General features: G+C 42.7%; 1 protein-coding gene across 1 annotated transcript; it reads right to left on the bottom strand.

Moving 5' to 3' along the window:
* Nucleotides 1-345: 345 nt before the first annotated feature.
* On the bottom strand, nucleotides 346-2,999 carry FSHB (follicle stimulating hormone beta subunit). The gene is made up of 2 exons (XM_015406284.1): nucleotides 2,841-2,999; nucleotides 346-585 (listed from the first exon to the last, which is right to left on the bottom strand). The coding sequence occupies exons 1-2, from the start codon at nucleotides 2,997-2,999 to the stop codon at nucleotides 346-348; spliced, it is 399 nt and encodes a 132-aa protein (XP_015261770.1).
* Nucleotides 3,000-13,736: the final 10,737 nt, after the last annotated feature.

The raw sequence follows: 13,736 nt of genomic DNA, 5'->3' as shown, positions 1-13,736 counted from the left end.
TTCCCATCTTCACATGTTGATTCTAGCTAATAAGTAGGCCTCTGAACAACTTTATAATAAGCAGGTTAATTCATAAGATCAGGTGTGGAAAGTCTGCCAGTGAACAGGGTAACACTGGAAGTTAGCACATTGGAAGGGATAGAAGGTATAACGATGCTGGGCTCTGAGAGACATGAAGAGTTGAACATTTTCCTTCAGAAACCACAAGGAAGCCGTTGAAGATAAATGCAGCATGTAATGTTCTTTGCACACATTGGCAGCACTAGCCACCCGCCTTCTTTTTTCCTCTCACACTCTGGATGGTATTTACAACAAATGAAATACAAGGAATAAATTGATCAATCCTCATTCTCTGAGCTGGTTTTGACCAAAGGAACAATAACTCGGATTTAAGCCATTTGTGGTGCTGCAGTCAGTGAGGTCTCCATCACAAATCTCACAATGACATCCTGTTGCTACTGGATAGGAATAAAAGGATTCTGCATGACCAGCACATCCTGGGATCTTTACAGTCTCATACACAATCTCCTTGAATGTGCAGACATTCTGAACAGGTTTAGTTCGGGAGAACTTATAAAGGGGATCCTAATCAAAGAAAGAGAGCAAGAAATAGACTAGCTATGAAATCCATTTGCCAGCAATGGCCTTTCCCAAGTGCTTTAACCCATAACTTGGTATTATTGTGCAGAACCTGATCAAAGGCCTGATCAATTGGCCTAATGCTGATTGTATTTCTCCCACAACTTCAGTGATCGTTAAGCAATCCCTTCAACTCAAACCAATTTCTATTTAGGGCCTGCCATATTTGAAACATTTGTTACAGGACTCCCTGTCCCCGTTCTGTATACAGTGAGTGACAAGATAGACATATTGCTCTACATCAGACTAAACAGGAACAAGTTTTATACTGTACAGTTTCTTCCTGAGTAAGTAATAATTTGCTATGAACATAAACTATTTCCAAAAGTCACTATTTGGGGAGTTCAATCCTACATAGCTCTGAGTGCCTAGCCTTTAATAATCTGCTTCTTGATGGAGGCATCTTATATGCATTGCTGAATCATGTAAACAGCATAGTTCCATCCATTCTGTTACATATACATCCTCAAGAGAAAAGGCATGATTTTCACACTTCAGAGTTATCTCGTAACTATGATAAACTAGGCTATGACATACCAGGCATATTAGCATTGTGAACATTTCTGCCAGCTTTTTTATGACCCTGTGCCTCTGCCTTCAATAGTGGCACATGTAGAAGTTTAGCAAGTGAAGTTTTCTGTGGCATGTAGAAACTGATAGTAAAAACTGTACTTGAAGGGTATAAATATTTTAATACAATAGAAGGGTTGCCAACAGGCGTAAAGAAAAAGGCCTGGGCCATTTAGTAGAGGTTTAATGTGTGGAAATGGGCAGCTGTAGCTTTTCACACGTGGAGGTAAATAACACCACCCGATGAATAGCATCCCATTAAACTTCTATTAAAGGGATAGGGCATTTTTTCTCCAGGCAGTTGACAACCCTATATCTGTCTGACTGTTGTTTAAAGCAGAAGAGCAAGGCTACTAAAATGTTGATGACAATCTTAACTTATACAAAAATGAGACTAGGTAAATTTATATTAAGCAATCCAGATTTCACTGTATCTTTCCCACAGTCTAGCTGCACTGAGAAGTTCATCACAAGATAAATGGAAAATATCACATAGCTACAAAACTGGACATGGTTTATGTGTAACAGATTTTGCCCATGTAATGGATTTTGCCCATACAGATTTGAAATTCCTCATGTATGCAAAGGAAGCTAAATATATACTACAGGACTTGCAAATCAAGTTATTTAAATGTCACACATAAGGGAATCAAGACTTGTAGTCCTTCAATGTCCTCAGACCACAAACAAATAATTACACCAGTGATGCAGACCTAAATGGTCATGGCTCAGTGGTAGAGCATATGATTTGTATGCAAAAGGTCTCAGGTTCAATCTCAGGCATTTCCAGTGAAATGATTAAGCAGCAGATTATGGGAAAGGCCTCCACCTCAGACCTTGGAGAGCTATTGCCAGATAATATAGAACTTGATAGACCAGCCGCCTGACTTAGTATGGCAGTGTCATTGTGTGTTTAGGATGAAGTTTAAATTTATGATTAGGATTAGGATTAGATCTCATCTAGAATATCTGCTTCTGTTTATTTCTTTGAAAATCTACGGGGTCAGCATATGTCAGCTGTGACTTTATGGCATTTTTTATACACATACAAAATTAATTTAAGTATATGATCAGCGGGTTGGATCCTGTCTAAAATTTCCATACACAGAAAGACTTACATGTGCGAAAACATGATTTCCCTCTTGCAGCCTGCATTCTGCTCCTGGGGGTCAGGAGATATGGAGGTTGGAGGAGGTATTGGAGGGCAGCAACAAGAAGGGGGAAATGGTGACAATCCCACACATATACACACCTTTGTATGCATGGATCTTTCCATGGGATCCAAACCAATATCCCGTGGAATTCTGAGGGATAACTATTATTCAAAAGCAAGTCCTATTGATTTAAGTGAAGCATACTTTTGGCCAAATGAATTTAAGCACCATGAAAGGCTGCATTCCTAAGCATCTGTACTTACAAATTCCACTGAACTTTCTCCAACATACACATTCTTAACATTGGGATACCAGTAATATTTCTAACAATGGTCCAAATGGGTAAGCAAAGCAGCTATTTAAAATGGTTTCTTTGTGTTTTTCTGTACCTCACCAGATCATTTGTCAGGATCTGGAAGAATAGCTTCTTCAGTATTATTTTGGAAGAGTTAATTCCTGAGTCTCATAGATCCTCACCTTTGTATAGCAGTAACCAGAGCACCAAGTCGCATTCACACTGATGCAAAACCCACATTCCTCCTTCTCCACTGCTACTGTAACATTGGATAGCACACAACGATTAGGATATACTGTTTTCCAGCAAAGTAATAGGACATAGAAATTAACTGTCTTCATCCTGCAATGCAAAGGAGAGAATTTGGGGTGAACAGGCTTAAAGTTCCACGCATTTATGAAGCCAGATGTTATTATCTATTAGATAACTGGCAATGTCATATACAAATACAGGCTTCTACGAATACACTCAGGTCAGGAAAACTGGACTCTAGAATTTGTATTGGCGGATAACAATTTTGTTAAATGAGGATGGTGGAGGTTACGCCGCCACCACATCAGAGAAACTAACAACATGATAGGACATTTCCCTTCACACAGATGATTACTCTCTATCACTATCACAAATAAGTTCTGTAGTCTTTTTGTCCTTAAAAAAGGAAAGAGAATAAACATATTTAAAAGGCAGCAAATGGCTATTACTATTCTTTTAAACAGAATTTTTGTAGCTAAACTTTTAAAAAGAACTTGTCATTTCCAAAGCAGTCTTAAAATCTGCTGAAAGTTACCTGTAGTAGACTTCCTTTGCTGGAATTAGTTGTCAAGAGAGGAAACACTGGCCTTTTATATAAAATCAGATGTAACTTACACCTGAAGGCTTTGCAGAGGATTAAGACAACTGGTATTAGTCTAAAGCCTAGGGAAAGTTTAGAGAACTGATATTTAGACAGACACTGAGATGAAACCTTGTAAAATGAAGGCCATGAAGAGCATCACTATCCTTAAAATGGCCTGTTATAAAGTTTCACCCAAAGGAAATTTGGGGCTCGTAACAGAGGGTATTATTAGCAACATGATTATGCTATTAGAACCTGCACTAAGGAAACCATGGCCAAGGACTGGAGGTGTGCATTATAAAGGATTTAGAGCAGTACTGAGTGCTGGTGTCATACTTTCCACCCACAGAAAATTTCCCCAGGGTCATAGCCAGCTTTCCTTGCTAGCAGGGATGCTGCAGTTCCTAAAAAACAAAAAACAAACCTCAGACATTTTCTTATATCCAATGGAAATGTCTATAGCCCATAACAGGGGTGGCAAAACTGCGGCTCAGGAGCCGAATGTGGCTCTTTCACGCATATTGTGTGGCTCCCGGTAGGGTAGCTGGGGAAGCAAAGGAGAGGCATGCCTCCCTGACCTGTCTTCCCTTCCCCAGCCAGTGTTCCCCTCCCTGGGTAGGCTTGAGGTGGGGGGGGGGAGCAGAGAAAGAAAGCAACTTGAACTTTAAATGCATTCTCAAAGCCCCCCCACCCCGGCCGGCTTGGAGAAAGCCTTTGTCTCTTTAAATATCATTATCATTTTTACCCCTTTTGTTTTTTTAATTTCTGGCAGTCTAATTTTATGTTAATGTTAATAAAAGGCAAATTTGCATATTTTCCAATTAAAACATGTGTGTAATATTCATGTCTTGCGGCTCTCAGACATCTGATGTTTATTCGGTGTGGCTCATACATTAAGCAACTTTGGCCACCCCTGGCCTATAACAAGGCAGTAAGGAAGGAGGGACCATTTACTTTTCATATAATAAACTGGGGTCATGAGGAATCACAGGGGAAACAATTTGGTAACCCACTCACTCCCAAAAACGTTCCTTTTCGGGTTTCTTTCTTGGGGAGCTTGAGCAAGTTAGCATTGCTTTCCTCTCTGCTTTTTCATTTAACACAAGTCACAAGTTACAGTGAACTCACATACAACCTGTGTACAGTGTACACTTCACTGTTCTTTATCTGTGCATTGAACAATTCTCACATTACATTAAATACATGTATAGTTGAACATGTTATTTAAACCACACATTTATCCAGGTACTGGTCCCCACTTTCATTAATAAGGTCAATGCACGCTGGATCTTTTTTACAAACAGATGTACATACATGTATGCAGGATATGCATACATTCACTGTGTAAGCAGGGCTTAAGCCTCAGTTGTTCGACATTCCATGCCTCTTGGAGTCCTCAGCAGGCCATTAAAGAGATTCTTCTTTTTTCCTTTTATTAATTTATGAATGTATATTTTTCTGCCTGAGTACATAGGAACCTCTGCTTGTCTGTGGACAGCCCAGTGTTGAAACTTTACATTTAGAAGCAGCAGTGTCCAGTTCCTGGCTGCCATAAAAACCAACAGTCATTCATCTTCTGTGCATGTCTCCTTTGGAAATATACAGTAATGCAAATTGGATGAATTAACATTATCACCCTGAAGCTCCCCCCCCCCCCATTTAAACACAAAGGGAACACAAAGGACACTAATGTTACATTTTGGATTATGGGAAAGAATAATATAATAATAGGGTTGGAAGGGACCTCCGGGGTCATCTAGTCCAACCCTCTGCACAATGCAGGAAATTCACAAATACCCCCTCAGTGACCCCGGCTCTATGCCCGGAAGGGGGCCAAAAAAACCACAAAACAACCCTCCAGGATCCCTGGCCTAACTGGCCTGGAGCAATAGTTTCCCGACCCCCAATGTGGTGATCAGCATTTCCCTGGGCGTGTAAGAAAGGGCCACAAGAACTAAGCACTGAGGCAACACTTCCTGCTCTCCCTTCTCATGATCTGCCCAAGTTCACACAATCAGCATTGCTGTCAGATGGCCATCTAGCCTCTGTTTGAAAACCTCCAAAGAAGGAGAGCCCACCTCATCCTGAGGAAGCCTGCTCCACTGAGGAACCGTCTCTAGCTGTCAGGAAGTTCTACCTAATGTTTAGCCGAAAACTCTTTTGATTTAATTTCAACCCATTGGTTCTGGTCCGACCTTCTGGGGCAACAGAAAACAACTCTGCACTATCCTCTGTATGACAGCCCTTCAAGAAAGAAGAGGTAAAGGAGACCCAAGGCTGCTGATTTTGGCACCAGCCACATGTCAGTTTCAATGTGTAATTCTGGCATCAACTGCAAAACTATCCAAGCATTATCCAGTTCAATCTGTGTATATGTGGGTGTCATATCTTATTCCTTTTCATTTATTGTCGTGGCAACTTGTCCTTGATCTTATAACTGAATCCACCAATTATGATTAATGCTCCCCAGGCACCTGGATAAGACGTTCATGAACAGTCATAACATGCCTAATTAAATTGTTGGCTTAATTGTAACCTTCTTGTACACTGAAAATAAACACTAAATAACCTTCATTTTATTCTCCTTCCCATATTGCAAGAATGAACGATATTAGTATTTGGCAGTAATTATGGGAGAGTTTCCCTCTGTTTAATTTGGAATTGGCCAAGTATTTATTTTAGAAGCTTTAGCAGTGAGTGTTCTAACAAGTTTGTCTGTTTTCTGAGAATTCTCTCTGAGACTGCACCTGAAGTTGGCATGTGTGCACTCATGCTGCTGCATAGAAGAGCATTGTTGCTTTGTTTCCCTGGGAATTGTACTTTGATTTCACCTACTCTATATGCATCCTACAGCATCAGCCAGGGCAGTGAGCATCTTGAAAATTCAACAATCATAGAAACACATCTGGAAACAAGATGCTATTTTAGATTTGATAGGAGGCAACAATCACATAAAATGTTTGCAAGAAACAATCAGGATAATTGATTCAAATAGAGAAGACATCAAACCATAGGCCACTTGGTCAGGTGACCTGCTCATAGCAAAACGGGAGTTTAATTTTGACATCCAGGAGGTGCACAGAGATTTTACGTGAGTTTGGGTTAGCATGTTTTGCAGGTATAGGCTTTGTGCAGAGGGAAAGATTTGCTTTCCATCTGCACTACAGGGATTCAGGGTTTGTTTCTTTAACAAGATAGAAAAGAAAGCTAAATAATGAATTTCTGTCAGTTACGTGGTTTTTAGACATAGAAGAGCCTCAGCACAAAAAAGTGGCAATAACAACCCAGTTGTATAAAGTTAAATATGCTTTTCCATAAGGAACTTTTGTAGAGGTAGGATAATGTTTACATGAAACATTCCTAGGGGTGTGTGAGGGGAAATCATGTAGGTCCTGAGTCTCCTGACCACAGAATTAGCCAGGACAGGTGCTGTTCCATGGGAAAGACTCATGCAGTCAATTCCTGCTCAGATGGTTGGGTCATTTAAATATCACTTCAGCAACATAGCAACTACTAATGGCAAAGCAGTTCCTACATGACTGGAGGATATTCCAAAGTGCCTTGAAAAATCATGCAATAGAACAATAATCCAAATGGTCTGAGTAAATAAACCAATGAATTCAACCCAGGGAAGTAGGGCACTTCACAATAGAAGCAACTCCTGGATACATTAGCCAATTTAGACAAAAAGGAAGCAGTGCTGAAGTGAAAAGAAAATGGTACACTACATGGGCAATGAAAGAATGAGTGGGAATCCACCCACACCTGCACATGTCAGTTTGCCCTGTAGTCAATCTGGAATAATTAATTATCCTCTTAACCACATATTTGCCTTTCCATCATTTTGAAGGCTCTAAGAGCTGGGAGCTTCAGAACATCTGGACCAAGAAGACAGACTGCTGGGGCAGAAAGCTAAAACCAGAGGAAGTAATTAAGAACTACAATTAGGGATGGGCAACACACACACAAACACACATTTGCCTCAGAATTGGAATTGTATAGATCAATAAATCAGCCTATAAATCAGCAAAAGAGTTCAATTGTTTTTATCCCAGTCTGCCCTGGACTCCTTTCTTTTATTTGGATGGTGTGGCCAGGCAGATGAGAAAAGAGATCCCCCCCCCATACTCTCACATTCCTCCTCTGCCTTTTCCAGGAAACTGGACACTGTTTTGGCTAGGGATGGGCATAAACCAGCTCACAAACCAAAGTTTGTGATTAATTTTGGCCAGTTCATACTTCACAAAGTCACGTTTTTGACCGGTCAACAAGCATGAACTTTCCACTAAATTTGAAGCTGTTCATGGAGGTTTATTGTGGTTCATGAATGGATACCTTTCCAGACAGTCTCTGCTCAATCAAGATGTTCACCAAACTTCAAAGCAAAAGAGAAGGCAAAATTTCCCTTTCAGTTTGGTGTCACTGGCTTTTTCCTGAACCATTCCATAGACTCCTGTAACTGCAGCAATGCAAGCAAAAGAGGACTGTCAAACCACAAACTCCGTGCAGTACAAACTGAAGGGGGGCATTTTTTCAAGCCCAGTACAACCAGTTCAGTATACAGCAGGGGTCATTTCAGGGGGAATCGCGGGGGATCGCAGTTCCCCCGGTGAGGTGCGGGGGGGCGGGGCACACAACGAAGCCCTGCCCCTGCTTTCGGTCGGGGTAAAATGGCGATTTGACGCACCCTGTAAGTGCTCAGGGTGGACGGATGTTCCTTACAGCAGTTTGGACTGTATTTTGGTCCAACGCGGCTTCCCCCAGGCAGGGGGAATGACTGGCAGGCATCAAGACCCAAGAGAGAGTTGAGATTGGTGTGATCAAGTCTTGGAGGAGGCGTGTATTACACTTTGATCCCCTCTCCCGAAGCGGGCGAGCACATTCAGGGCCTTGTGACATACTTCCGGTGATGTCAGGGGGTGTGGCATATGCTAATGAGTTGTGCTAATGAGTTCCCCTAGCTCTTTTTCTACAAAACGACCCCTGGTATACAGAATATCCAGCAGAATCCAGTACCACTGTGGCAATGCAAACTTAAAAGTACTGATTGATCACATAGTACATTGTCACAAGAAATCCAAGCGGGGGAGGGGGATTTTGCAAGTCCAGCACAACCAGTTCAGTGTACAGAATGCCCAGCAGAATCCAGTATCACCATGGCAGTGCAAGCTTAAAAGTACTGATTGATCTCAAAGCACAGTATCACAAGAAATCGGGGGAGGATTTGCAAACTGTGTGCAAGAAAATGGAAACACAAAGGAAGGCCAGTAAAGGGGGGGAACCTCTTGAAACTGACAAGAGCATCAGAGAAACCCCCAGACAAAGGGGGGGGACTCCTGAACCCATGCCTGTCATTTCCCCAGAAAGCACTTTCATGGGGCACCTTTTGGGGGGAGTGTAACTTAGATCCTGTAAATCCAATCCCCACCAAACTTGGATGGCAGGTAGAGGAGAGTCAGCTGGAGATCCCCTGTGAGTTTGGTGTCTCTCACACACTGGGGGGGCATTCTACTGGGTCATGAACCTCATGAACTGAACTAGTTTGTTTGATGCCTAAAAGTTTGTGATGGTCTATGGCAGTGTTCCCTCTAAGCTGAGCTAGTGTGAGCTAGCTCACAGTTTTTTACCCTCCGGCTCCCAGATTTTTGTTTTAGCTCAGGAAGGGTGGCTCCAAAGCAAACTAATTTATGCAGTAGCCAAATTGCTTGCTCACAACTTTAATGCCAATAGCTCACAAGGTAAAATTCTTGCTCACAAGACTCCACAGCTTAGAGGGAACATTGGTCTGTGGTTCATGAACCAGGAGCACTACAAACCACGAACTGAACTGCATTTTCCTCGTTTGTGCCCATCCCTAGTTTTGGCTATATCCAAGCACTCTGGAAATGTCATTGGATGTCAGGCACCCAGTGACCACATTTACTAATGTGTCCCAAATGTGCCTTGGATGGTGCTGAAACAAACGAGATGCTGCAGAAGGAGGGGAGCTGGGAATGTAGAAGGCACAGAGAGAGAAAGAGATTCTCTCTTTAGGCTTGCCAGCAGTTACCCCACACTACCCACAACATTAGCAGTAGCAGCCAAATTTCAGTGAGATAGTAAGAGAAGGACAGAAGTTCTTCCTGGTTTGGATGGACAATCTGAATCAAAATGAATTCAAAGCTTTTATGTTCACCATAGTATTGAACGTGAGCATTATCAGATACCAAAGGTCTCAAGTGCAAGCTTTTGGAATATGGTTTTTGGCAGACTCTCTAACTACAGTTAAGAACATAAGAGAAGCCAATGTTGGATCAGGCCAGTGTCCCATCTAGTCCAACACTCTGTCACATAGTGGCCAAAAATACCAGGTGCCATCAGGAGGTCCACCAGTGGGGCCAGGACACTAGAAGACCTCCCAATGTTGCTACCTTTGCACCAGGCAGGTAAGTCACCATACAGTCAGTACACAGGTTCGCCACCCCGCTTTCTACCTGCCTAAGGATCGAATCACCAACTACCGAGAGCCCCCCTCCTTCCCTGCCAAGGGATGGTTCCTTGGTGCGAAAGGATACCCATTCACCAGCTGAAGAAGAGGTCCCTTCTGAGGTTGCGTTCCCCTTATCTGCAGCACGGTGCCCTGTTTCCCCTCAACTCTCATGCTCCCTGACAGTGGCGGGGCTGCCATATTCAGAGTGGGATATATCTAACAAGTCGCCGAGAGCTGCAATGGGAAAGGCTCTTAGGGATGTTATTATCCTATTTCCTTGAGCTCATCATCCTTCTTTCTGCTTTGGGAGAAGTGGTTTGACCCTTTTGCTGATTCACCATTTATTTATTTTGTCCTTGAGAACTAGTAGTGCCTGGAGGAAGTCACTTGACGTGTTAGAACTGAAGCAAAATATAGCAAACATTTTATTAGAAAAGAAGAAGGGGCACCCTTGCTTACAAGCTGTTTATTAATCTCTGCCTCAGTTCTAGCCAATAGTGAAGACACATAATGTGGTTGGGAATTTCACTCTGCAATAGAACTACCAATTGGGGAATGAAGGAAAGGGAGCTCCCGGTAGCCGCCGAAGACAATGGCGGCCAGGGGCTGGTTTGCCGCCGTGGAGAAGGCGGGACGGCAACAGCGTCCCCGCGCAAAGCGTGGGGACGTGGGGGGCAGAGCCAGCCTTGTTAGGCCAGGCTCCGCTCCCGCTCCTAGGCAGTTGCCGCCTCGTGCTCGCCCGCCCTGTCTTCTAGTGTAGGCTGAGGCTGGTCGCCCACGGGGGCCAGGTAGGAATTTTTCGCTATTACCCAAAATTGGCGAGAGGGTGCTGGTGTTTTCGCCTACCTTACACTGGAGCAGTGGAACAATGGGTAGGGGCACGGCTGTTTAAATAGGTTGGTCACTTTGGCAGAATAGGGCAGAGGGGAGGAAGCGGAAATGGTGAGCACCTTAAGCCATCCCGTGTTTTGGGAACTTGGGGGGCTTCAGGAACGGCCTGCGGGCTATTAAGGCCCTGGGTGGTGAATGAGGTCCCCCTATGGGGGCCTCTTGGGTAAGCTCCTCCCTGCAGGCTGTAAGGTCTCAAGGGTAGGCGCTCCCGGGAGGCTACCTGTGGCTGGGCTGCTGGTCGCAAGCCAGATTAATGGCCCAAGACCGGAGTTGGTGACTCGCCCGCATATCGGACAAGGAGGTTGGTCAGCCTGACAGTTCCGCTACCTAGGAAGATGCTCCCTTGCCGGTTGCTGTTATTAAATTGTAAATAGTTAATAAAGTGGCCCTTGTTTTGACCAAGAACTGTTGTCCGTCTCGTTATTCCAGCTGTGGTGGCAATCAATGAGCAAGGCAGTTTCCCAGACTAGCACTTTCATATCCTTGTCCTGCTATGGACATAAACCCATCCTTTTGTCAATACTGACACTTTTGTCAATCCATATTTTTACAAGAGGAAGTCTACAAATGGTTATAAATGTGAAGTGCCAGTTCTCTTGCTGGAGAACCCTGCTCATGGACTTAGGATGACTGCTTACATTGGTGGTATACCAGAAAATTTTCTGCTGCTTGCTAACTGGTTTCAGAATAATGGTGCATGAACACAGGAAGCAGAAACTGTTACTCCTTGGACATTCATTTCTTTTCTAGAAGTGATTGCTTTACCTCATCAACAGGATTGACCTGACTAGCAGACAACTACACAGCGGAACACGAGATGTGCAGTTTCTAAGGCAGAGGTAGTGATACCCATGCTCACCAATAAAAAAACAGTGTTGAGGCTGAAGGTAAAGTTTGGATGCAAAGTGTCAAAAATGCATCAAAACAGAATACTAATACTAGAGTACCATATACCCCTTGATCTCCAGTTTGATTTGGAAAATCTACCAGTGTCTCCCTGATCTGCCTGCTAGGTGACACCAGCTCTGCTATTAGCAGCATGCTGTAAATGTTGCCACACAAGTTATAACAATTCCCCTCTTCCCTTTATCTTTTTCTTGGGTTGGGCAGTCCATTTTCTATCTTCTTTGTTTCTCTGTCCCATCCAGTTATTTAAATGTCAATAAAATATACGCTGACCCAGCCTAGGAAACTGATGGACCAACTAAAATCCTTCATTTGTCTTTGTGTGATAATGGCACATGAGAGGCTGGTGGTAATTCAAAACTAACAAACTGCTTGATTATACTTTTGAGGGGAAATGGTCAGGTAGGTATCAGGTTTTGGACTTAGAAGGTGAACAGGCAACAGGAATGAGGTAATTTTGTATAAATATGAGCAATAGATAGTTTGTCACAATCAAGTAGCTGTTTGTTATACAGACAGGTCTTTTAAAATATGGAGAGAGGTCTCTTCAGCAGTCACTGCTTAAATAAAGAAGCATAAGCTTCTTTGTCTCAAAAATGCTTAAGTTTGTGAAGGCAGGAACATTCACACAAGTTCCAGTTTGGTGTAGTGGTTAAGAGTGGCGGATTATAATCTGAAGAACCAGGTTTGATTCTCCACTCCTCCACATGAAGCCAGCTGGGTGACCTTGGGTCAGTCACAGTTCTCTCAGAGCTGTTCTCTCAAGAACAGTTCTTTCAGCACCCCCTCAGTCCAACCTACCTCACAGGGTGTCTGTTGTGGGGAGAGTATGGGAAGGAGATTGTAAACCACTCTGAGACTCCAAGTGAAGAGCATGGTATAAATCCAACTCTTCTTCTTCCAAATTACCTTCTTAACCACTTGGTAGGGATCATCCCCTTTATTGGGAGCTATTTCCCTCAGGGAAGTGTTATTTGGTCCCCTTCCCAAATTCAAGATCCTCCTTAATTATCTCATTCTGCTTAACTCTCCGTCACCATCCTCACTCTCAACTGTCATTCTTAACTGCCACGCTTAACTGATGCTCCCAACTATAGAATTCCATTTGAATCCCCTGTCACTCAAGGTTCTCAGACGTTAACTAACCATTTACTTTTTGTTACACAAGTGCAATGTCATACATTATGGCTATGTTCCTGTTCATTTTTAAAAGTGATTTATCTTTTCAACAGGAGGAAATAACGAAAAAACCATGAACAAAGCTCAGTCTGTTAGTATGGTTGTACACCATTTACACTGGCTTCTTTCTTTCTTTCTTTCTTTCCTTCCTTTCTTTCCTTTCTTTCCTCCTGCTCTCAGAATGCTATGTGTTAGGGCAAAGCACCTGAAAAGATGTGTGAATATTCCAGCTTTGTCAGCAGTACCATCAACACCTTGGTATAAATGCCAAATAAAATGCTGTAACTAGGTGCCTGATAGAAATCACTTCCCGTCTTCTCTATTTCACCACTTGCCTTGAGATGTTCTTATTCTTTAATTATAAGAGAGAGAAGGGTAGAAGCTCAGTTTTCAGAGATTCATGAACCAATATCTCATGTGTCCCTGGATGTCACAGATCCTAGCTCTAAGGCATTCCTCATTAGCTTTGAAAAGTCTCTGATACTTAGTCTGTGATGTAGCTCTTTTGATTTTGCATGCAATTCTGTGACCCTAGCCTAAATATCATAGTGATCATCAAATTAACCCTGCTCAGTGCTTCATCCACCCAGATCTCCCAAAATCCAAATTTGCCAAAGGCACCAGTTTCAAAATATACTTAATTCCTTCATATTCCCACAGTTTCACAGAATGCAATTTACTTTAGCCGATTATACCTAATATTAGTTCTGGTTTACTGGTGTTCACTAGACATACTGTACAGTCACATCTGAAAATATGTTTCAAATAATAATGTGGGGGGGGAGGTATTTGAAAAAG

This window comes from Gekko japonicus, unplaced genomic scaffold, assembly GCF_001447785.1.
Source record: "Gekko japonicus isolate JY-2015 unplaced genomic scaffold, Gekko_japonicus_V1.1 scaffold1464, whole genome shotgun sequence".
NCBI lineage: Eukaryota > Metazoa > Chordata > Lepidosauria > Squamata > Gekkonidae > Gekko > Gekko japonicus.
The sequence above is the reverse complement of the archived record's forward strand: the minus strand, read 5'-3'. Positions and strand labels throughout refer to the sequence as shown.

Excerpts from the sequence above, each read along its gene's own strand:
- FSHB (XM_015406284.1), bottom strand. The coding sequence starts at position 2,999 with ATGAAGACAGTTAATTTCTATGTCCTATTACTTTGCTGGAAAACAGTA. Across the intron at positions 586-2,840 it reads CTGGTTACTGCTATACAAAG|GATCCCCTTTATAAGTTCTC; the intron begins GTGAGGATCTAT and ends TTCTTTGATTAG.